The sequence below is a fragment of the Alosa sapidissima genome, chromosome 5 (assembly GCF_018492685.1).
Source record: "Alosa sapidissima isolate fAloSap1 chromosome 5, fAloSap1.pri, whole genome shotgun sequence".
NCBI lineage: Eukaryota > Metazoa > Chordata > Actinopteri > Clupeiformes > Clupeidae > Alosa > Alosa sapidissima.
The window spans coordinates 13,303,808-13,326,217 of NC_055961.1; the positions used below are offsets into that span (position 1 = coordinate 13,303,808).

A 22,410-nucleotide genomic window follows, 5' to 3' on the forward strand; every position below is an offset into this window, starting at 1 on the left:
GCCCTCATAGTCGGTATGCCGGTAGCCTAATAACATGAGATTCGTAGCATGTGAGGTTACAGACTGGGCTACTTAAGATTTTAGATAAGTGACCGTGATATAGTCTTAAGTAGCTTTTCTGCTAGGCCCACTGAAGGCTGGCAATGTGGAATATTCCACTGGTTGGTGCACAAGTGTCTATCCATCTTTTACGAGGATTTTCTTAGAGCAGATCTTCCACACAACTTCGGTAGCCTAGTCAGTATGTCTCTTAGCTGTCCACGTTCATCAGGCCATATAGGCTACATAATATTTAATATTTTTTTATGTAGAAAATTAAACATTTATATTTTTTGTACGGACACATGGTAATTAATTAGTGTTTACTATCCCCCACCCACTGACAGTATCATCGTCCATCACAATGTACTGTACACATCGTCAAATGCCGATTAAGGGGACATTGCCCAATCCTAACTGTTTACGTACTGTTTACGAATTATGTGATTCCGACAGCATTTTTTGCAACATGGAAATCATAGGGCCCTTTGAGCCTTTGTCTTAAAAGATCCCTTTTATCTGTCAGGATCAAGGAATTGGGTTATTTCGGCATATTTTGTAAGCAAAGTACTTTTATTGTTTTGTTTTTTTTAATTGATTGATTTTGATATACTGATGTTTGTTTGCTTGTGGAGTGCATGCATGTGCATGTTATTAGAAAGTATTTCCAAATATTTTACTGGCTTACAGATGGACCTGAAGGACGTGGAAAGGAAGATAGCTCAGCACGCTGCCAAGCTGCATGGAGTGGACTTGAGCCGCACCATGCAGCAGGTCAGCCAGGAGAAACAGGAGACACAACACCGGCTGGACACCAGTAAGGCCAGCAGTTCACACGTGTCTCTGGCGCTGTGGCTGACCATCTACATTTACGCAGCATTTTTTTAGTTTTGCTTTTGACTGATTTCTCTGCATATTTGTAGCTTTCTTTTAGTAGGCTATGTGACTGGTGAAATGCTCTTATCTAAACCTGGCTAAGTCAGTGGGCCCTTATTTACGGCATGCCGGCGTGCCGCTGACGCACCCTTCGGAAATGACTAACTTTAATAGACTTACCATCGTTGTCCAGAGGTGCCAGTGATGTCTATCGAAAGAGGAGGGTTCAGGGATTACAGTACGATAATTGAGTAGAACCAACGTTATCATTTATCATTTTAAAAACATGTCATTTTTTACCGCGACCGGAATGTGTCAAAGACGTTGTGAAAATATAATAGCGGGGGAAAAACTCACAAAACATCGTTTTATCGTTATTTTTGACCATCAAACCAACCAGGAAGCAAACTGAAATGACCATGGGACGTTTGTATGGAAGTCATTTCCTAACCAGGGATGGGTAGATTAACTAGATCAGCAGCAGCGCCATCAATCCATAGACCGTAATCCACCCATTGACTTGCATTATAGAAAGTAGTGTCAACATGACTTTGAGGAGGGATATCTCGCTGACTATAATAGTTGTAGTAAAAATGTCAATGGTATTTATTTCAGAATAAGTGTGTGTATGATTTTAATTAGTAAAAAAAGTTGAATCTACGTATTTGTGTTCTTTGCTAATAATTTCTTTAAAAATAAATAAATACATATTTTGATGTTTTTTGCTCATGTTTTTGTATATAGTTTGTTAAAATAAAATTAAACTACTTTAATCATATTGCTTAGATTGTGCTTAAAACCTCTATAAAGTCATTAAATCATAGTAATGCAAAAACCTGCAAAAAATGGCTGGAGTTCTAAGGGTTAAATTAAGAGGTGGAGCGATTGTTTTCCAAAAAACCTTTCTCCTTCAGTTCATATGTTATCTTTGACTCAATTAGATATAGGGTTAACATGATTTGTAAATCATAACATTCTGTTTTTATTATGACCGCCGCGCAGCGAAGTGGTCTAAAAAGGTTTAGTCAGATTTTTTTTTTTTTTTTTTCGCATGCCCAATATTTCCGTCAAGGATTCCCGGGACACTGAAAGACCGGGGTACACGAAACTTGGTGGGCATGTAACCCCACATAGATAGCATGGAACCATTGTTTTTCGTTTTGATCTGTAGCCCCCCCGCTGGACTGGACCCCCCGAAAGGAGGGTAGGGCAGACAGTTTTCTGTGAATATCTTGAGAACCGTAGGGTTTAGGAGGACCATTTTTTTTTTGTATGTTGATCTCAAGGGGCCATGTCAACCCATTCCATAACCACTCATTTCATGTATAGCGCCACCTAGTTAAACACAAAAAAGCAAAAAATTAGGTGTTTTCATCACAATATCTCTGGCTGACAAGGTCAAAACTGCACGAAATTAAAAGTGTAGGATCATTATGACACCCTCCGAATGCATGCCAAGTTTTGTGTACTTTCGTTCATGGGGGGCCTTACAATAAAATAATGTATGTGTACATTTAGTGACGTACACCAACAAGGATTCCCGGGACACTGAAAGACAGGCGTACACAAAACTTGGTGGGCATATAACCCCACATGGATAGCATGGAACCGTCGTTTTTCGTTTTGGTCTGTAGCCCCCCCCGCTGGACTGGACCCCCCGTAAGGAGGGTAGGGCAGACACAGTTCTCTGTGAATATCTTGAGAACTGTAGGGACTAGGATGACCATTTTTTTCCGGATGTTTGCCTCCAGGGGTCATGTTATCCCATTTCATGTGCACACATGTGCACAAACAGATACACACACACACATACATTCACAGTAATCATACGTACATGTATGACACATACTCACACAGTAGACATATGTACGCTTGCATGCACAGGCACATACGCAGGCACACACACACACACACACACACACACACATAACATATGTACATGTGCACACAATTCAAGAATTTCTCAGAATTATGAACAGGCAAGATGGAGGTGGGGTTGTATAAAATGAATTTTACATGTGAAATCTATGAACTAATCATGTTTTGGTACTTGTTGTCTAGCAGACCAGTGAGAATTGAGTGTGGATAATGCAATTTAGTGAGACAGTTAGAATCATATAGGCCTTTCAGCGCGATTTATTTTTGTGGAAAAAATGTGCTGGACTGGGCGGTGGTCATATTTTGTACCGCTCTGCGGTACAACTAGTTTACAATTTACACAGGATTCCAACTTTTTCGGAATTGGGGCTGTACACTTTGTCCATGATGAGTGTGTCATGGAGCTTTGTGAATCAAGTTTCTCTCTTTTTCTTTCCATTTTGCCAAAGCGTCAAGTAAGATGGAGCTGAAGCGCAAGCTGATCCAGGAGCAGCAGGAGCAGATCCACACACTGAAGAGCAACATGAACGAGGTCAGGGCCGAGAAGCTCCAGATCAGCAGCAACATGCAGAAACAGAAGCAGTTAGAGGATCAGTGTGTGGAGTTTACCACTGAGGTCCAAGCCCTCACCAGAGAAATAAAGGTATGAAACTGTAGCAAAAAATGAATTATTATTGCATCACTTTTTAGGGATGCACCAATTGTGAAATTCTGGGCCAATATAGATACCAATGTATAAAATAACAAATTTACCGATAACCAACATTTTTTTCTTAATTTGTTTACTTTGTTGTTAATCGTTATGGAAACAAAAATATTTATTGAAACAAATAACCATTTTAAAGTCTGTCAGGCCTTCATAGCATTTACCTAGTTTTGACATTAAAAAATAAAATAAGAATTGAAAATTAATTTATATAGATTGGGATTTATGACTGCCGCTAGCGTAGCGGTCATGTAGCGATTGTCAAAGTTTGTTTTTTTCCCTGTCATCTACTTCCTGAATTTTTGGTAAGTGATTCCCGTGACAACGAAACACCGGGGCACATGAAACTTGGTGGCCATGTAGCCCCACTAGACTTTTACGGAACAATTTCGTTTGGTCCCCGGGGGCCACTCCCACCCCCGACCCCCCTGCGCTGTGCCCTCCGAAACCCAAAAAATGCAGTTTTTCCTAAATAACTACCGTGGCACCGAGGATGACAACATTTTTATGGTATTTTGGTCTCAAAGGCCCACATCAACTTAGCCCATAACCAGTCATTTGTGATTTGCACCCTCCCCCCCCCCCCCCCATCATCAGAGAGGTTCTGAAATGTCATGTGTATGATTAATCTGACATCCTCTGGGGTTATGCCAAGTTTTGTGGAATTTCATCCATGGGGGGCTATAAAATAAATGAATTTATGTGTACATTAAGTGACTGTACACCCATCGGCCTGTAGATGGTGGTGTTGAGCGAAGGGTTGCTGGTAGAGGATGATACGGTCTCACACACTCTTGCAAACACACTGACACACACACACATAAACACTAGGGCTGTCACTTTTGAGAAAAATCTAATTTGAACGGATATCAAATATTAATAATTTCAATATCTACAACCCCCCCCCCCCCCCCCCCCCCCCACCGTAATGGAGATTCAAATGTGTAGTGCCATTATGCATGGGGGAAAAAACAGAATCGGAACAGCACGGCACAAACAATAACCTGACAACTTGCAGGAGCATGGCCGGTAGCATTTCTTAATATTGTTCGCTAGAAACACCAATCTATCAACTTGATCAGGACCAAGTGCGGCTCTTTTTTTTTCCTTTTTTTATTGATTATGTTCCCCGCGGTGGAGAACACATGTTCGGAGCGCGTCAATGTTGAGAGAAGTGAGTATTTGTTGTATCCCTTGTCTCATTATAAACCAGGGGTCTCCAAAACGTCACTCTCAAGCTACCCGTCGCTAGCGCCGCCGTTTGAGCTTACCAAAGGCTGAAGCAGTGCCACATTTAATTGTTGCAGCAAGGCATTCCAGGCTACGAATTTAATAAAAAGTAAACCATGCATAATTAAAAAATAACTTTAATTTAGGTTACTTGGCTATGCAATGAGGTTCCCATTAGAGCACAGCGCACGTTCAAATGAATGAGTGAAAGCGGCTGCCTTGTCTCGCAATAAACAGCTGGAAATTCTGACACTTTTTCAACTACATGAAACTTCACAGTGAACCATCAAAGACCCCTTAGATTTAAGTGCCTATCAGTCTCAACATTTAGCTAAATAATAAAACAGTCCAAAAGTAAATTAAATCCCAAACCAAACCTAAAACTCTTTTTTGCAGAGTCGGCAAACTACATTATCTTTAACGGTTACTTTACCATCTACGATGTAGAACCCCAAGTATTTCCAGTCACCACTTTTTAGATGAGTTGGGGTAATTGGGGTAAAAATGAGTTTTAGACGTAATTGTCCGCTTAGGCTGGCCGTTCTGTACGGCTATTGAGGGCTCTGGCTCCAGTCATTGTTGTGGCTACTGGCTATTGGCTATTATTAGCCTGATTTGGTCATGGGCCAACGCTACAATACGTTTAGAGCACCTGCTACTGGATGAGATGGTAAACAATAAAATAAAAAACAAGCTAATCATAGACTGTAAAAATGTGCTACACATGGCACTAAAAATCAAATAGTTTATTTATAGTTTGACTACTGATATTTCACGTCATGTTCGAATGCATATTCGAATATCAAATAAAAAGTGACAGCCCTAATAAACACACTCGCGCACACACACACGCATGCATGCACACACACTTACATCCACACGCACAGACACACACATCCACATGCACAGACACACGCACACACATCCACACACACACACAGACTTATAGCTGTAAGCCGTAATCATCAAGATTAAAACAAAAAATGGCTTGAAATATTTCACTTCATATCTAATGAATGTAGAATAATGAAAGATTAAGTTTTTAAAAATTATATATATTATTATATATATATATATATATATATATATTAGGGGTGTAACGGTACATGTATTCGTATTGAACCGAAACGGTACGGGCGTCACGGTTCGGTGCATGAATTTACACAGAGAATATGTCATGGTGGAAGGTCATCAAAACGGCCAGTAGATAAGTAGAAAATTGATCTCATGACTTCAAGAAAAAATCAACAATAACACTTATGCTAAAGCAAAAAGGAGCTTTCAAGCAGGCAGAATTAGATGCAAAAATGGATTTATTGATGCTAGCAGCAATACCAACAGCAATAAACCATGAGTGTATCTCGAGAAGGCACTCCCGAACAAAGGTAGAACTCTCTTACTTATACCCCTCCAAAATGCTGACACAGCACTACCCCGAACCCACAGATGGCGTTATGAAAGGATCGTTGTTCGCTCTTATCTTCGCAAGTCAGCAATATTGCTGCAAGGGTACAAACTTTTCACCTTAAGTTTAGGAAAGTTCAGGGGTGTACAGCAGGGCTCCGAACCGGTTCAAGGAACGAAAACGAAAACCGAAAACGAACGAAATTTTATGAGGAGCGGAAACGGAAAACGAAAACAAAATGGTCTTCAACTGTTCCGGAACAGAAACGTTATTCTGAAATCCACAAAACCGGTTAATAACGTTTTTTTTTTCGTTCTCTATATATTTTATAAAATTTCACAAAAGCATATCCTAAGTGTTCTACTCGTTTGATTGTAGGCGAACAGCCTAATGATTTGATTTCTGCAGTTTGAAGAAACAAATAAATGGACCTTTGGTCCAAATGGGTATATTTTGTCTTGCTGTTGTAATGTAACCTATCCGTCTGCCACTTCGGATCTTAGGCCAGCTCATAGCGTAGGCTACTGAAACTGATTTGGAAATTGTTTGTAGCCTATGCGTAATAGCCTATTTTGCCTGTCCACGCCTTGTCGTTTTAAAGTCGGGATTTGAAATGTTTGCGCAATTATAGCCTATTCTATGTAGAAGAGTTAAACGGGAAATTTGAGATAGGCCTTGTCAGCAACAGACAGGTTCGTTTATAAACAGGGTTGGAATTATAGCGCAAGCCTTTGAAGATCTCCATATGGATAAAACTTAGGCTACAACCAGGTAAGGAGTTTAGCACGTATCTAGAAATATTTTTGATAAGAAATTATTTATAGGCATAGGTTAGGCCTACAGTAAGTCTGTAGGCTATGGGATGGATAGCCCATCTGAATGTTTTTGGATGCCGCCTGTGATTTATTATTTTTGGGCGTAGCTAGGTATAGGCTAAATCGAGGGGAAATAATGAGTACGTCTATTCTAAGGTAAAGTCCACAAAAATAGACTTGATAGGCCCGCCAAACACTGGCGGAACTTTAAGAACGAACAATATTTTGCGTTCCGAACCAGTTCAGGACCGATATGTTGGTGGCGGAACGCATGCAAGAACGAAAACGTTAAACATAGGCCTACCTGGAACGTTTGAAAAATAATTTCATTTTCAAGCCCTGGTGTACAGTATAGAGTGATTGTGCATGGGTTAAATATCGTTCACCCCCCTGCACTCTCCTACTGGTTGTTATGAGTAGAGCTCGCACTGTGTACGCGTTATCTTGCAGCTTCAAGGCCGACTTTGGTTTCTTCAAAAGGCTAAGGCAGCATGAGACACAGCGCAACAAAATGAGACACAGTGCAGCAAAAAGAGACATCGGGATACAGAGTGCACATTCTGGTAGGATGGCTTCGATATGTTATTAGTAATAGTTAAACTTGTTATTTAAAAAGTTATGAAAGGTTATTATATAAGAAGGATGTCTGGGTATTACTTGATTGTCGTTGAGGTTATATAACGTGCGTGCAGATTAATTAATGTAAAGCAGAATTACTGTTAAATATGAGAGTTCTTTAGCGACACCTAATGCTAATCTGTAGCCCTTACCTTAGCTCTGAAGCTCTGAGTGGCGCCTATGTTATTTTTTTGTCAGGTCGTCGGTCGAGTCAGTCAGTCAGAGATAGCAGCACTAAGCGAGTGGTGGCAACCCACAAGAGTTAAAGAGGACCCGCTGGGTGGTCTCTTTAAGATCACAAGTTTGAGAATTTCAGTTACAGTAGTACAGGCGAGAGAGTGGTGGTTCAGCAGTTGTTGGGTGACGTTATGTGAGTGGAAATATATTGAACATGCTACACATATTCGACGCCATCACCCAGATGATGTAGGCTACCAATCACTGAAATGAGAAAAAAAAAAACTTCCTCTGCGCTTCACCAGCCTTTGGATACACATACAAATAGGGCCAAAACCTATGGCTTAAAATGATTTTGTAATGACAGAAAGCTTTGTAAATCGCGTGGTAATTACCTTTCTGTTAGGGTAACTTGTAACTTCTCACATGAAGAGCGGGCATGTTTATGAAATGAAAGGAGCAATTTCATTGGCAAAATAGTGTGATATTTTCAGTTAGTAGATTATTACTGTACACACACTGAAAAATATTGAGGCAAATTGTAGACCCTTCCATATACAACTAAACACGGATGTTGAAGGTCTTGCTTAAATGGATTTTTAAAAATTATTATTCTATGTAATTTGCACTTTCAGAAATAAGTGATGCTGTAGGCCTATTTTCAGTTTTATAGCTGATTGTCTTATTGTGTTTACAAGTTACAGATGGAGTATGGTTACTTATTGTACTGTTTACATCTTACACACTTCAGGCTGTTGCAGATAGCTCAGGGGAGAGACTGTATGACACTAGGTGGTGCAGCCTGAGACATGCACAATAAAAAAAATTGCTTTCTGCATTTTTGTTTTGCTTTTCCCTCCATTGTACTGAACTCGTACCGAACCGTGATGTCCGAAGCAAGGTATGAACCGAACCGTGACTTCTGTGTACCATTACGTTATATATATATAGAGAGAGAGAGAGAGAGAGAGAGAGAGAGAGAGACTAACTAACTAACTAACTAACTAACTAAAGAGACACAATATACCAGCAGGCACTGTGTTAATTGGGTTGTGTGTGTTTGTGTGGTCACAGGAAGCTAGGGAGCAGGTGTCACCACTAGCTGCCACTCTGGAGAAGCTGCAGCAGGAGAAGCAGGAGCTAATGGTTCGTCGCTCACAGAAACAGAACGAGGGCCAAGAAAAGGTGTTCTTCTAAATCTACCTCACACACATGCACACTCTTAATGATACTTCACATCACCTTCTCTCTCTCTTTTGCTCACACCCACACACATACACACGGACAAACACACACACACACACACAAACATGGACAAACACACACAAGTCAAAACGTATCTCACTTTACTTCCCTTGATCCTTCCCTTGTAGATCAATGCAATAAAGGACAAAGTGAAAAATATTATGACACTTGAGCGGGAAATCAAGAAGTACGTTGATGAAGGAAAAGATGAGTATAAAGAGGTAATTAGTCACTTTATCAAACTTTAACCTTATTTAAATCAAGGCTTTAACTTTGTAAAGCTTGTAACATTTGTTTACATTTCTTAAGCAAAAAGAAGCAGAACTTCAGGAGACAAACAGAAAACTTTATGAAGCAGAAACACTACGAGAGAAGATCAACAAAGAAATGGCCAGCATCAGGCAAGACATAGACACACAAAAGGTAAATGAAAAAAACAGATTGTACCAAGGAAGACCAATAACAACATCCCATGCGTTCCCTTTCTCCCTTTACTGTACCTCATCCAGAATCTCTCCTTGTTTGCTAAAACTGAGCTACTGAGGATAGTATTGGTTTGGGGAAAAGGTGTAACTTAAAAAAAAGTACACCCCACTCACGATCAAAGGTGCTAGAAACAAGCAAAAACTGAATTATGTGTGTGTGTAAATAATGTGAAATGTTTGTTATGCCCTGATAATGGTCAGATTACAGAAAGCTCAGCTCTTTATTAAATAATCTAGCATGGATTAGTGTGCAGACAAGGTTTTTTTTTTTTTTTTTTTTTTTTACTATTGTGGGAAAAAGAGTTAAAAAAGTGTGATTGTTTGTTAAACTTCTACTATTGTCAAGTACACATACAAAAATTGTAAGCCTGTGAATATGACAGTGCTTATATGAAATATGAAAATGCTTCATAAGAATTTCATTTCATTTGTTTTTGCCTTTTTAAACTTTTATCTCGTTTAGGTCCAGGAACGCTTGCTGCAAGATAATCTCACCTTCAGGAAGCGCAGTGAGCAACTCAAAGATGTTTCAAAACAGCGAGAAGCTCTTCTGAAGGAAATGGGCAACATGAGAGTCCTGGAGCTCCGCCAGTAAGATTTCACCTTGAGTGTTGCAAGAAACTATTTTGGCCCATATGTAATAATCCTACTGATGATAATGATAATAATATGTTACATAATTATTCAAATATTTAGCCTATTTAGCTCTAAATAGGCTATACAGCAGTATGTATTGTGCATGACTAACCAAAGGTATGGACGAAGGTGGGAGATTCATGATTCAATGTATGCTGAATTACATCTAGAGAGTATATACTCTGCAAACTGGGCAAACTCTGGGCTGCGGACAAATTAAGAGACTGCTGGTCTGCGAAGCTTGGTTTACAAATATACGACACAGCACTATGTATTGTGCATGACCAACCAAAGTATGGAGGAAGGTGGAACATCTCTCAAAACATGTTAAATGACATCTAAAGAATAAAAATATATGTGGTTCACCAATATACAGTACAGTATGCACACAACACCACACTACACACACTAAACAGAGATGGGTCAGCGCATAGTATATTATCTCATGGACTCAGCTTCCACTGCTATGCTGATGACACTCAGCTTTACATCAGCACCAAACCTTCTACCCAGCTCCCACCCACCACTGCATGCAAGAAATAAAAACCTGGATGTCCACTAACTTTCTCAAACTAAACAGCAAGCCTAAAGAAGGTCAGTGACCTCCTTCTGGATGTGGAAAAACACAAAACCCTGGCAGCATATCACGACTGACTGACAATGGGTAGCATAACCCATTGACTGACAATGGGTCACCATCGAAAACCATCTGAAAAAAGCAACACTTACCCAAATAATATTCGAATGACTGAATAAAAAGCCTAAGGACATTTATCCTGCAGGGGAGTTGCTGCTTATCTTGTGACAGTGCGTCTTCAGCTGTGCTCCATATGCGACTCGCTATAGACCAGGTTTTTCTTGGTCAGTGGCGCAATGCTTTTTAGATAGTGTACGATAGCTATTTTTAGATCAAGCGCCACACCATACCTTAGGTTGTTAATTGCTACACCCCTGAGCGCATTGTTCAATAAAAGAGACGCTATACATTATTAACTAAATACAGTTTATATGAATATCAAAATATATGAAATAGAAACATATGACACAAGCCATCATTTTCCATGTGTATTTGTGTGTGTTTGGAGAGAGTCAAGCAGAATCTAGGATGGCCACTGGCCACCCCTACATGAAGAACCTAAGGGGGGAACTCCCCCCATTTTGAAAAATTAATTTTAAGCCCTGCTCTCTCTTCTAATTTTCTTGTTGAATTTTTTTTAAATGTATTTTGAATACTTTTTTTGCCAGCAAAGGTGTATCAAAAACATTTGCCCAAAGTTTTCAGAAACAATAGTTTTCAGTGATACAAACTTCATGGAAATGACCAGACAAACTACCAGCAAACTACCAGACATAGCTGAGACTCGTCTAGGCATCGTAGATGCACATGGTAGCTTGTGTGACACATAGTGAAGAGTGTCTCCACACTGTGCCGCTTTGCCATCGCCACAGTTGTCCCGCAAATGAAACAAACGCAAGTTTCTTTCACAGTCATAAAAAAGAACTCCTCCTCCCATTCGTTGTGAAAGTAATACGTTTTCTTTCTTTTTTATGTTTTTGGGGTAAGAAACTGCTGCATTCAGTGCCCATCTCCGCTGCCCCCGCTAGCTTACTCTCCACAGACTGCTCTCTCCCTTTGCTACACCCCCCCCTGTCTTTTAATCCTAGTGACGTCCCTGATTATCATTGCGCCAGTGTAATCTAGCACCAAGAGTTGCGTCGCGCCCTCAGTGTTAATGTCTAATAGTAGGTTGCATGAGCATTTACAAGCACCTCTGAAACATTAAAGCATGCTAATATCAATAAACCCAGCTGTATTCTAATATTATTTTAGCTATCCTAGGGCTCTTTATGCTTGCCATATAATTCAAAGAGTTTGGTCTAGGGCAGTGGTTCCCAAACTTTTAACAGGCATGTACCCCCTGAGACATTATGATCTTCCGGAGTACCCCCAGCACCACCAATTGTTAACAAGTTTTTTTTTTTTTAATTGTTTTATTAATATTTATTTTTAGCAATTTTGTCGAGAATAGTGAATAGGATCATAAACATATGATACAAATCTAATCAATAGTCAACATATGATAGGCCTACAAATGTGCTGAATATAATGATTTTAAATAGATCTGCACCTAATCTCACACACGTCTTGATGAATGCAGTGATCTTATCTGCTAGGTGCTTGTCTTTGCCTTGTAACTGGAGATTTAACTCATTGAGCTTTCCAAATATATCGCTAAGATAGGCTAACCTGACCCTAGCCAGATGAATTTCGTTCCGCTATAGCTCCGCCTAGCTTCACTCACATCCATCTGGGACCTCTTCCATTGAGAGTGATTTCTGCAACCGACTTTATGGTTCAGCCAATCAGGACGCAGGGCGGGAGTTTCATAGATGTGACATAGCGTAGAAGCGACTGTGACACTGTTATTAGCGTCACGGGTTGGCTTTGATGTGAGTGGTTGAAGTAGCACGTCAATAGATGACGGACAAGTGGCTTATTCAATCATATGCAAGCATTTTTTGATTAGGCCCAGCCTTCTGAAGCAACACTTCAATGGATCGGTTCCAGATGGATGAGTGGAGCTAGGCGGAGCGAAATTCATCTGGCTAGGGTCAGGTTAAAGATAGGCCAGCTTCGTCAAGAAATGTTCATTAGTTAACCTGCTTGCAGATTCAAACATGCGCTCTTCCTCCAAGAAGAGGCGACTCGGAGCAAACACGCAACAGCATTTTACCTTGGGAAAGCCACCTTGCCTCGCTGTGAAACAGTACAGCATTTTGGTCAGCTCCCATCTCCTCAAAGTGCGGAGAATAGACACGCTTTTAAGGGCCGGGTCTTGATGAAATTCACCACTCTCACAACCTCGTTCAAAATCTCATTCAGGTCGGGATTAACTAAGCTGCCTTGACACAAGCGCTTCCCTATGAATAACACAGTGCGTCCATTGCGCATCGGGTGCTACCCGGGCCTAGGCTACAGATAAAAAAAATAAATAAAAAAAACTCCTGTTTTTCACGTCAGTTCGCGCCCCACCTGGCATGTCTCCGCGACCCACAGTTTGAGAAACACTGTTTTACCCTCTCTGTCTCCACTCTCGAATATTTTGTTAATGCGGAGAAAATAAGTTTTTAATGTGCAGTGCAAATGCGGAAGTTAAGTTACCAACGTGGGATAGAGAAAACATTTGAAAAGGCATATGACTTAGATCTTTTTTCGCGTACCCCCTGAAATAAGTCCACGTACCCCAGTTTGACAACCGTGGGTCTAGGGATGTGTCAATCCAACTTTTTCAGTCCGGATAATGAGACCTGGACAGGGTTCCCACGGGTCATGGAATATCATGGAAATTTGATAGAGTCTATTCCAGGCATGGAAAGTCATGGAATTTTATCATTTGTGGGGCAAGGTCATGGAATATCAGGGAATTTTGTAGTAGCAGGTTAAAATGTACTTGCCAAAATACATTAATGCAAATATATGTCCACGCAGAATTGATATATATCTGGTAATTAGCTTTACTGCTTGCTTGAGTAGTTGTGGTTAGCCTAACTTTAATTATTCAATGCAGATTATTGAATGCTACGCGGCTATTGTAGGCCTATGATTCATTCCAAGTAGGTCATGGAATTTCAGGACTGCTGCAGCTAGCTTGCAATATCTCTAAATTGCTGACCCTATGTTTTTAGCTCCCTCCATGATGTGTTCGCTCTCCTTGAAGCAAAATCAGTATATACTGTATGTGCACATATGCATTAACATGGAATAACATAAACAGATTTGAACAGTTTGAACAGATTGGCCCCATTATCACCAATACCAGACCCAGTTAATTGTCAATATTGAACTGTCATCCAAAATCTCTCTCCCTGGCTTATAAACTCCATCTTTTCCCCTCTCAATCTACTCTGTGATAGACAACGGAAAGATCTTGAGGACAAACTGGAAGAGTTGAAGAGGAAACGTAGTGTGGCGCTGGGAAGACAGAACGGCTTCAAGGAGGAGATCCTCCGGTGCCAAAAGGAGCTACGAGAAGACCAGTACCGCCACGCCGTGGACCGCTTCAGGGACAAGATGATTGTAATGAGAACCACTGAGCTCATCAACAAAGATCTGGATATCTACTACAAGGCCCTAGATCAGTGAGTACAGATTTAATGCCTTTGTATCCACTGATGTGAATGTCTTCCTGGTACCTGTACAGGTGTGGAAAGGACTTAATATTTTACTGTAGCAGGGATTAGATATGGTTCAGAATGTTAAAAATGTAAATGTAAATTAGGTTTCTGAGCCAAGTATACTTGCGTATACAAGGAATTTGGTTTCTGCATATTATCCCATCCATGAATTAGTGAGCACACAGTGAACACACAGTGAGGTGAAGCACACACTAAACCGGAGCAGTGAACTGCCTTGCTACAGCGGTGCTCGGGGAGCAGTGATGGGTTAGGTACCTTGCCCAAAGGCACTTCAGCCGTTCCTACTGGTCGGGGATCAAACCGGCAACCCTCAGAATAAAAACAAAACCTGGAAATGAAGAAAATTTTAGGATGCACTAGGGCTGTAACAATATGCTATTCAAAACTGAAATCGTGACATTCATATCCACGATACTGTGTCGCAGTGTAAAAAGGCAGAACCGTGACACACCCTTTCTAGTGTTTCACGCAGTGCTTTGCAGCTTACGCTGCCGCATAAGCAACACACATCTCCCGTTTTACTTAGCCTACTGGTAGCCTACGTTGTCCAAAAATAAATAAATAATTTCATACCTCTCGTTGCTTTCATTGTAGACGTATGTGTATGTGTAGAGTATGTGTTTACCAAACAGTATAAAAGTAAACCCCCTCTCCTTGCCCCGCTCTCTCTCGCGCTCCCTCCCTCTCCTGCTCAATGAACACGCGCGACTCGGCCAACACAATCCAAATAAAATATTCACAATCATGAAAGCAAGGACTCATAGAAGACGACTAGCTAAATTAGCCTACTATTAAATCCGCTTAGCATCATTAGCATGCTGCACATATTTGTTTAAAACTTTTGCATTCAAGTTGAATGAAATGGGGCCTGTCCCAAGGAGAACAAGTATTACCTTGAAACTTAAACACACATTGGGAAACTGAACAGTCCAATCAGTAGACTATGATAAGCTAGCCAACTATGCTACTTTGTTTACAATATTTCCAGGCTTCAACCAGACAGCTGATTTAAAGAGGTAGAGTTGTAATAAAAATAGTAGGCCTAGGCTATAGGCTAATCTGCATAAAGTGTGCTGTCATAAATATCAGACATTCAGTAAAATCCTTTCATATCAGGATATAAAATAATACAGATATATTATATATATTATATCTGAACCGTGGGTCAAAAATCGTGATACAAACCGAATTGTGAGGTTGGTGTATCGGAACAAAACTAACTTCACTTTCTCCGGGGTGAAAATGTTTTTTTTTTTTTTTTTTCAATTTTGGATAAGCAGTTAATAACCGGTGTATTGTTACAATTAACTTCTCTTGAAATAATATTCAAAAGTTAGTCATTAAATTGATCTGCCCATGTAGTGTTCTCCTTGACCCACAGCTTAAATTAAGTCCGATTGTGTGAGTTTGCACATAGCCCTGCATAATAGGCTACTACGAGTTGGTAAGATGGATTTCCTGTCTAACACTACGAGGCTCCAGAGTGTGACCAATTTGGTCACATGCATAAGGGTGCAACAATTTTTTTTTCCTTGGTCACACTGGTGCACCTAATGTAATAAGGGTGAGTGCCTAGACTTTCCTCGCATCTGCGGTCTCTCCACGAACTAAGCGTTTGTTCTCCTTTGACTAATGTTTAGGGTTGGGTATCGTTTGGGTTTTATCCGATACCGGTGCTAAATCGATACTTTTAAAACGGTGCCGGTGCCTGAACTGGTACTTTGTTTTTAAAATGTTTTAAATTAAAATGGTCTAAAGCATGAATTGCTTTTTTTTTTTATTGATAAGACAAATTTGAACATGAAATTGAACTGTTATATTCGATTTACTATCAATATCTCATTGCTCCTACGAATAATACATTTAAATGTTAAAACAGCTTGCCAGAATGCACACACAATGGTAAGCTCTGCTATTTCAAGTTTACCCAGTGTAGGCGGTTTGCCATAAGGTATGTTAAAGCCGCTTGCCGTAAAACTGCCAGGTCATGGACAACGGCATTTGCAAGCAAGCTAATCTAACAGGGACTCTACTTTCCAGTTAATTTATTCCGTGTGTTCCCAAATTCTTCAAGAAATTTCATGTCTTAACCCATTACACGCAGTAGTTTTGAACATGTTAGGCTACATGTCGGTGTTGAAGTGTTTAGATTCCCAGCACTAGACTAGTAGGCATTTTAACAGCAAATGGCTATGCGCTAACACCAGTCAGCTGAGTTTAATTAGCGATAACGTAGAGAGATGGTTTTGTAGCCTCTTTGACAGCTCAGTGACATCAGGTATGTAACCTACATATTTATGTTTTTGCCAGCTAACTTTTAACATGATCTTCATATTCATTGTGATGCTATATGGGCATCATGCACATGAAAGATTAATATCATGCCATTATGTTGTTTAACACACCGTGAAATAAAGTTTTCACCTTACAACTTTGCTGATAACATTTCAAATAAATGTCAGTTGGCGCATTAGCAAGGATATTGTGTAACGTATAGGCTAGCCTACTGTTGATGTTGTTTCATAGCCTTTTGCTTGTGTGTAGTTATGCCCACTGCTAGATTTTGACAGGAGCTCGCGATATCGCTTTAAAGTAAGCTACTTGGGCTCACGCAAGCTGTCAAACACTGTCCAATCGCCTACGTGGTGCACCCCTCTGGTTTATACATCCAGTGTTTATCATATGTTAGCTAACTGTATCTGGATGTGTTGCTATCAGAGCAAGACGTTAGAGATGGCGCATGACATGCAGTGATGCCTCGTATAAAAAATAAATAAATAAAAACGCTATTTAAGCACCGAAATGAGGCACCGAAATCCATCTTGTTATTCGATGCAGTTACTACCGTTTGCGTCGGCACTGGTGCCATATTAGAACCGTGTTTCGGTGCCCAACCCTACTAATGTTGCACTGCAAAAGTATCGCAATACCCTGGAATAAGAAATGTAACAATATCTTATTGTGTTAGCATTGATGCTTTTAAGAAGTTTTGTTTTGCAATAACAAACATATTTCATGTCAGTGTGCGCAAAGCATGCTTAGTGCTTCCCGTAGCCTATGTGTCTTTTCTCCTCATACACACACACGCAGCTTTCATCCTGCAGCTGTCATGGCTGCTAGTTTAAGTGATGCAGCAATGAATAACTTAACATTAAGTTGATTTGCTGACTTCTCAAGTTTGTGTTGCTAACCTACCTAGGCTAGGTAATTTAGTTAATTTAGGCCTACTGTTGGGTTTAATGACATTTCCGAAATAAGCTAAGCAACCAATTGGCAAAGTTTTACATCTGGGGAGCATTTCTTCTAGGTAACTATCCCGTTATCTAACATGTCGTGAATAATTTGTGTAATTCAGAAAACATAATGAATTGCATCCATATATCCTTGGACTATCGTGGTCTAAGACAGAGATGTGGTGGGTCTTTGCCTCTGATTGGCGATCTGAGCACCAGAGAATCAGCAATGGATAAAGCAAATAAACGTGACAAAACAGCCAACCCAAAACATCCGCCCAATACTCATTCTCATTCCCGGTCCATACTCTGTCAACAGCTCAGACACGGAATGTATATGGAGGGCGATTAAAAGGTGACCTTAAAATTGTGGCGTTAAAGGCGATGAATTTGGGCGCAACGATGAATTTGGGCGCACCTACATTTTGTGCTGGTGCACCTAAATAAAAACAGTTAGGCGCACCAGTGCAACCACTGAAAAAGTAACTGTGTATGAAATAACCTACTAAAAAAACAGAAAACACTAAGAAAATATCAGTGTCTAGCAATTGGCAGCAACAGTTCGATTAGGTTTTTTTTAAAGGGCAATGACCATTTCTGTTATCAAACATTTATGAAGATGTCATATATAGAGGCTAATTGGCTATTTTCCTATCTTAAACGGCCTTGCTCACACCTGAATTCAGGCACAGTACCTGAACAGTTACAGTCTTGATATCTGCTGTGCTTTTATTTAAGCCTTACGGCTGTTGTGCAGAAACAAAAATAGACTATTGTGCCGCCTGTCAATCAATTTGTAAAGGCGATGTCATTTTAAAAGAATGATATCAACCATTCTTCTATATGGTTTAACCAGTAACCGTTTAGAGGAGAGGCCTGTAAATCACTGGAACGGGAACGGTTCTGCTTAGCTCGAGTTGCTGCAGCCAACAGCTAGAGCTGCCAGGCAGCTGCAGTGCTTCACTCTGGGGTCATGAACATGGGGGCTCATGAAGGCAAGACAAGGCAATTTTATTTATATAGCACATTTCTTACCAAGGCAGTTCAATGTGCTTTACATCACCAGTAGAACACAGTAAGCAAATCACAACATTTAAAATATAGTAAAAGTAGTAAAATGATTAAAAAAGATATCAATTAAATTAAAGTAAACATTTAAAACAATAAATAAACTAAATGTAGTAAAATAAGTAAAAAGAACCATTAAAATATAGTAAAAGCAGTAAAATGAACTAGAAAAGCATTTCCTGAAGGAAATACAGTGCATGAAAATGCAAAAAATATGATGTAAAATATCATACAGAGTAAAAACAAACTATATTGGTTGCTAGCTAGATGAGGTTTAATATAGTTAGAATGACTGAACAGTTAAATAGGTGGATAGTTTAAATGGTTAAATTATTTGCGAGGTAAATGAGGTTTAATATAGTTGGAATGACTGAACAGTTAAATAGGTGGATAGTTTAAATGGTTAAATTATTTTCTAGGTAGATGAGGTTTAATATAGGTGGATAGTTTAAATGGTTTAATTATTTGCTAGGTAGATGAGGTTTAATATAGTTGGAATGACTGAACAGTTGAAACAGTTGAACAGTATGTGTAATCTTAAGAGAATGAGACTGTATGCTTAAAGCCTGAGAAACTGACAGTTGATGCAGGTGGCCTGGCCAATATAGTTTTTAATTAATAGTTTAATCAATCAATCAATCAGTTTAACTGGCTCTTTGATGGGGCTTAGTTGAGCAGCTGGAAGTTGATACAGGTGCAAATCAAGTTAATTAGCCCATTGTGATGTCATCAGCCCGATGTTAAATCTATTGGGAAATTTTGAGTAGTTTTTAATAAATAGTTTAAAAAGTATAAAAGTTACAAAGATGAAAAATACAAAGCCCAGATGTCCTAAGTAAGACCTACGTAACATAGTTTGAATGAAGTTTCTACGTTAAACGGTTGAAGCTGCATTAACTGTGTTAGAAGAAGAAGAAGAAGAAGCAGCCTAGGAAGAACAGTACAGTGCATTTTCATGCACTGTAATAAAAATTCATTTTACAGCTTTTACTACTGTATATTTTTGCCTTCACTTTCTATGAACCCTGAAGAAATCTCACCGATGTCCTAGGATTCTAACAGACTTCTACCATTGTATTATTGAGAGCATACTCACTTAACTGCATCTCTGTATAGTACGGCAACTGCAACGCTGCTTATCGCAAGGCACTACAAAGAGTAGTGAAATCTGCCCAAAGGACTATTGGCTCCCAACTTCCCTCCATCCACAACACATATCATAAACGCTAAACAAAGCCAAATCCATTGTCAAGGATGCCTCCCACCCAAACCATGGTCTTTTTGGTCTACTCCCATCTGGCAGCAGGCTCAGGTACAGCTTCTTTCCAGAGGCTGTAACACTGCTGAACAAAACTACACCTACGCATTTGCACTTTAGCTGTTACTAGTTTACCTGTTTACTTTTTACTACTGCCCTGTTTACCTGTTTACATTGACTGCATTGCACTGTTTACCTGTTTACATTTACTCCTACACTGTTTCACCTATGCCCTTGCATTGCTAACACCCCATACTATACATTATATATATACCGTATTTTCCGGACTATAAGTCACACTTTTTTTCATAGTTTGGCTGGTCCTGCGACTTATAGTCAGGTGCGACTTATATATGAAAAAAATTATATAATTGAACATGTTTTTAAATGTTAATTTATATTAACTGACATGAACCCTACATGAAACATTATCGTCTACAGCCTTGAGAGAGCGCTCTCAAATGCACAAGTCGTGAAACACACGTGCATACTTAAATCCTAAAATTATGGCCGGGATTCTATTTAGCTGGGCCTCAGATTCTGACAAATAAAAGCCAGTATAATTTTGTTTCAATTTAACTCATAAAAGAGCTCTTCTTAATAATTTATATTGTTGGTTGGTTTAATATTGTTGCCAACGAAGTCATCGTCCTACACCATGAGTCTCCAACACGTTGCTCTCAAGCTACCAGTCACACGCAGCCCCAGGTTAACCTACATTTAAACACAATTGTTGCTGCCAGGCATCAGCCTACGAATTTTATAAAAAAGTGAATCATGCATAATTTAAAAAATAACTAAATCTTAGGCCTCTTTGGCTATCCCTTGCAGCACAGCACACGTTCCATGAATGAATGAATGAATGAATGAATGAAAGCGGATGCCTTATCTCGCAATAAGCGGATGGACATCCCGACACTCTTTCATACATGAAACTTAATAGTGAACCATTGCCATTGATAGCCTACCGGTATGCTGCTCCAAACGAAAACTATAGGCCTATGTCTCACAGTAAAACGCAAGAAATAAAAGCCTAGCTGACTCGAATAGGCTACAAGCCATGGTCCAAATAAAGGTGCTGTGCCCAGCCATAAATTCAGAATTCACGATAGTCTGTCCCCTAAACATTCCTCACCCGTTATCTAGACATGCATGAAAACATTTGAAAACAAAACTCACTGCCATGTAATATTTGATCGCTGTTTTGCTACTAATTATCTTTCACGTGAATACGCACAGAAAGTGAAAGTAGGCCTACTATGCGCTCCGTGTCTGTAGCTGTCTATTCACGTCCGCAATCGATTATAACGTTCCTCAAATGGAGAACACATCCATGTTCTCTTGCGTTATATTATAGGCTGTCATGCTTCTGTGTTTGCGGTTCCTGATCGCTAAACATTTGTTTTCCTTTCCTGTCGATAGCGGTTGATGTAGAAGCACGTAATATAGGCTATAATAATTTGACTTGAGCGGTGACAAATCCTGCTGAGAGAGAGAGAGCAAAGAGAGAGGCACCCCCAAAGTGGTCCTGCATGCGCGCGCGCGCGTGTGTGTCTGCATGGGGTTCAATTGAAGTCAGAGTTGGTCCACATTCAGGCCACTCCATTATTAGATTAACGTCAGACAGCGCTGCAAAATGTGTGGGAATTTCTCGCATTATGATGGCTAGCGTTGCGGGACTTTTATTAGTATGCTCAATACTTAGTAATAATTTATGCGCAATCCCGCGCTGAAATTTAGGCTCTGGTTTTAAATGCGCATCTTTTTTTTCTCGCTCTCTCGGCGACAGCTTGTGCCAATAGCCTATATCGTCCAAAATGCTTGATTGCATTGCATTCTCCACATTTTTAGCTAAAATTTCATGTACCACATCAGCATTTTTGTTCAGTGAATCTTTTGTAAATTGCTTTACAATAGCGTCGGGCACTTGTCCCTATTCACTCTTTCGTCTTCAACATTCCCTGTTGTATTCTCAATATTTTTGGCCTCAATGTGTCCAGTTACATAGCCTGTCTGTTCTTAGTATTGGATTTTGTGAAATAAATGTCTAAATAGGCTATCACCTGCTTGCTGCAGCTTCGGTCTGCACGTCCTTTTAAAACCGCATATTTTTCTCTCTCAAGCATTTAATCTGCTGCTGGCTTGTCTCTCCACATCGTCCAAAATGCTTGATTGCATTGCATTCTCCACATTTTTAGCTAAATTTTCATGTACCATATAAGCATTTTTGTTCAGTGAATCTTTTGTAAATTGCTTAACAATTACCGTTGGGCCTATAGGCCTATAAATTGCCTGGCTTGCCTCAGCTTCGGTCACATCCTTTTAAATCTGTCTTTTTCTCTATCGTGAGCATTTAATCTGCTGCCAGCTTGTGACTCCACATCGCCCAAAATGCTTGATTGCATTGCATTCTCCACATTTTTAGCAACATTTTCATGTATCATATCAGCATTTTTGTTCAGTGAATCTTTTGTAAATTGCTTTACAATTACCGTCGGGCCTATAGGCCTATCGCCTGGCTTGCTTCAGTCACGTCTAAAACTG

General features: G+C 39.8%; 1 protein-coding gene across 4 annotated transcripts in view; it reads left to right on the forward strand.

The window, feature by feature from the left end:
- The window catches only part of rad50 (RAD50 homolog, double strand break repair protein), a 71,757-nt gene that overhangs the window by 28,261 nt on the left and 21,086 nt on the right, over positions 1 to 22,410 (forward strand). For all 4 annotated transcript variants that reach the window (XM_042093186.1, XM_042093189.1, XM_042093188.1 and 1 more), the window contains exons 16-22: positions 730 to 856; positions 3,243 to 3,436; positions 8,819 to 8,929; positions 9,118 to 9,210; positions 9,299 to 9,412; positions 9,938 to 10,065; positions 14,026 to 14,250. In XM_042093186.1, coding sequence (XP_041949120.1) covers positions 730 to 856; positions 3,243 to 3,436; positions 8,819 to 8,929; positions 9,118 to 9,210; positions 9,299 to 9,412; positions 9,938 to 10,065; positions 14,026 to 14,250 — 992 coding nt within the window. The remainder of the gene's footprint in view (positions 1 to 729; positions 857 to 3,242; positions 3,437 to 8,818; positions 8,930 to 9,117; positions 9,211 to 9,298; positions 9,413 to 9,937; positions 10,066 to 14,025; positions 14,251 to 22,410) is intronic.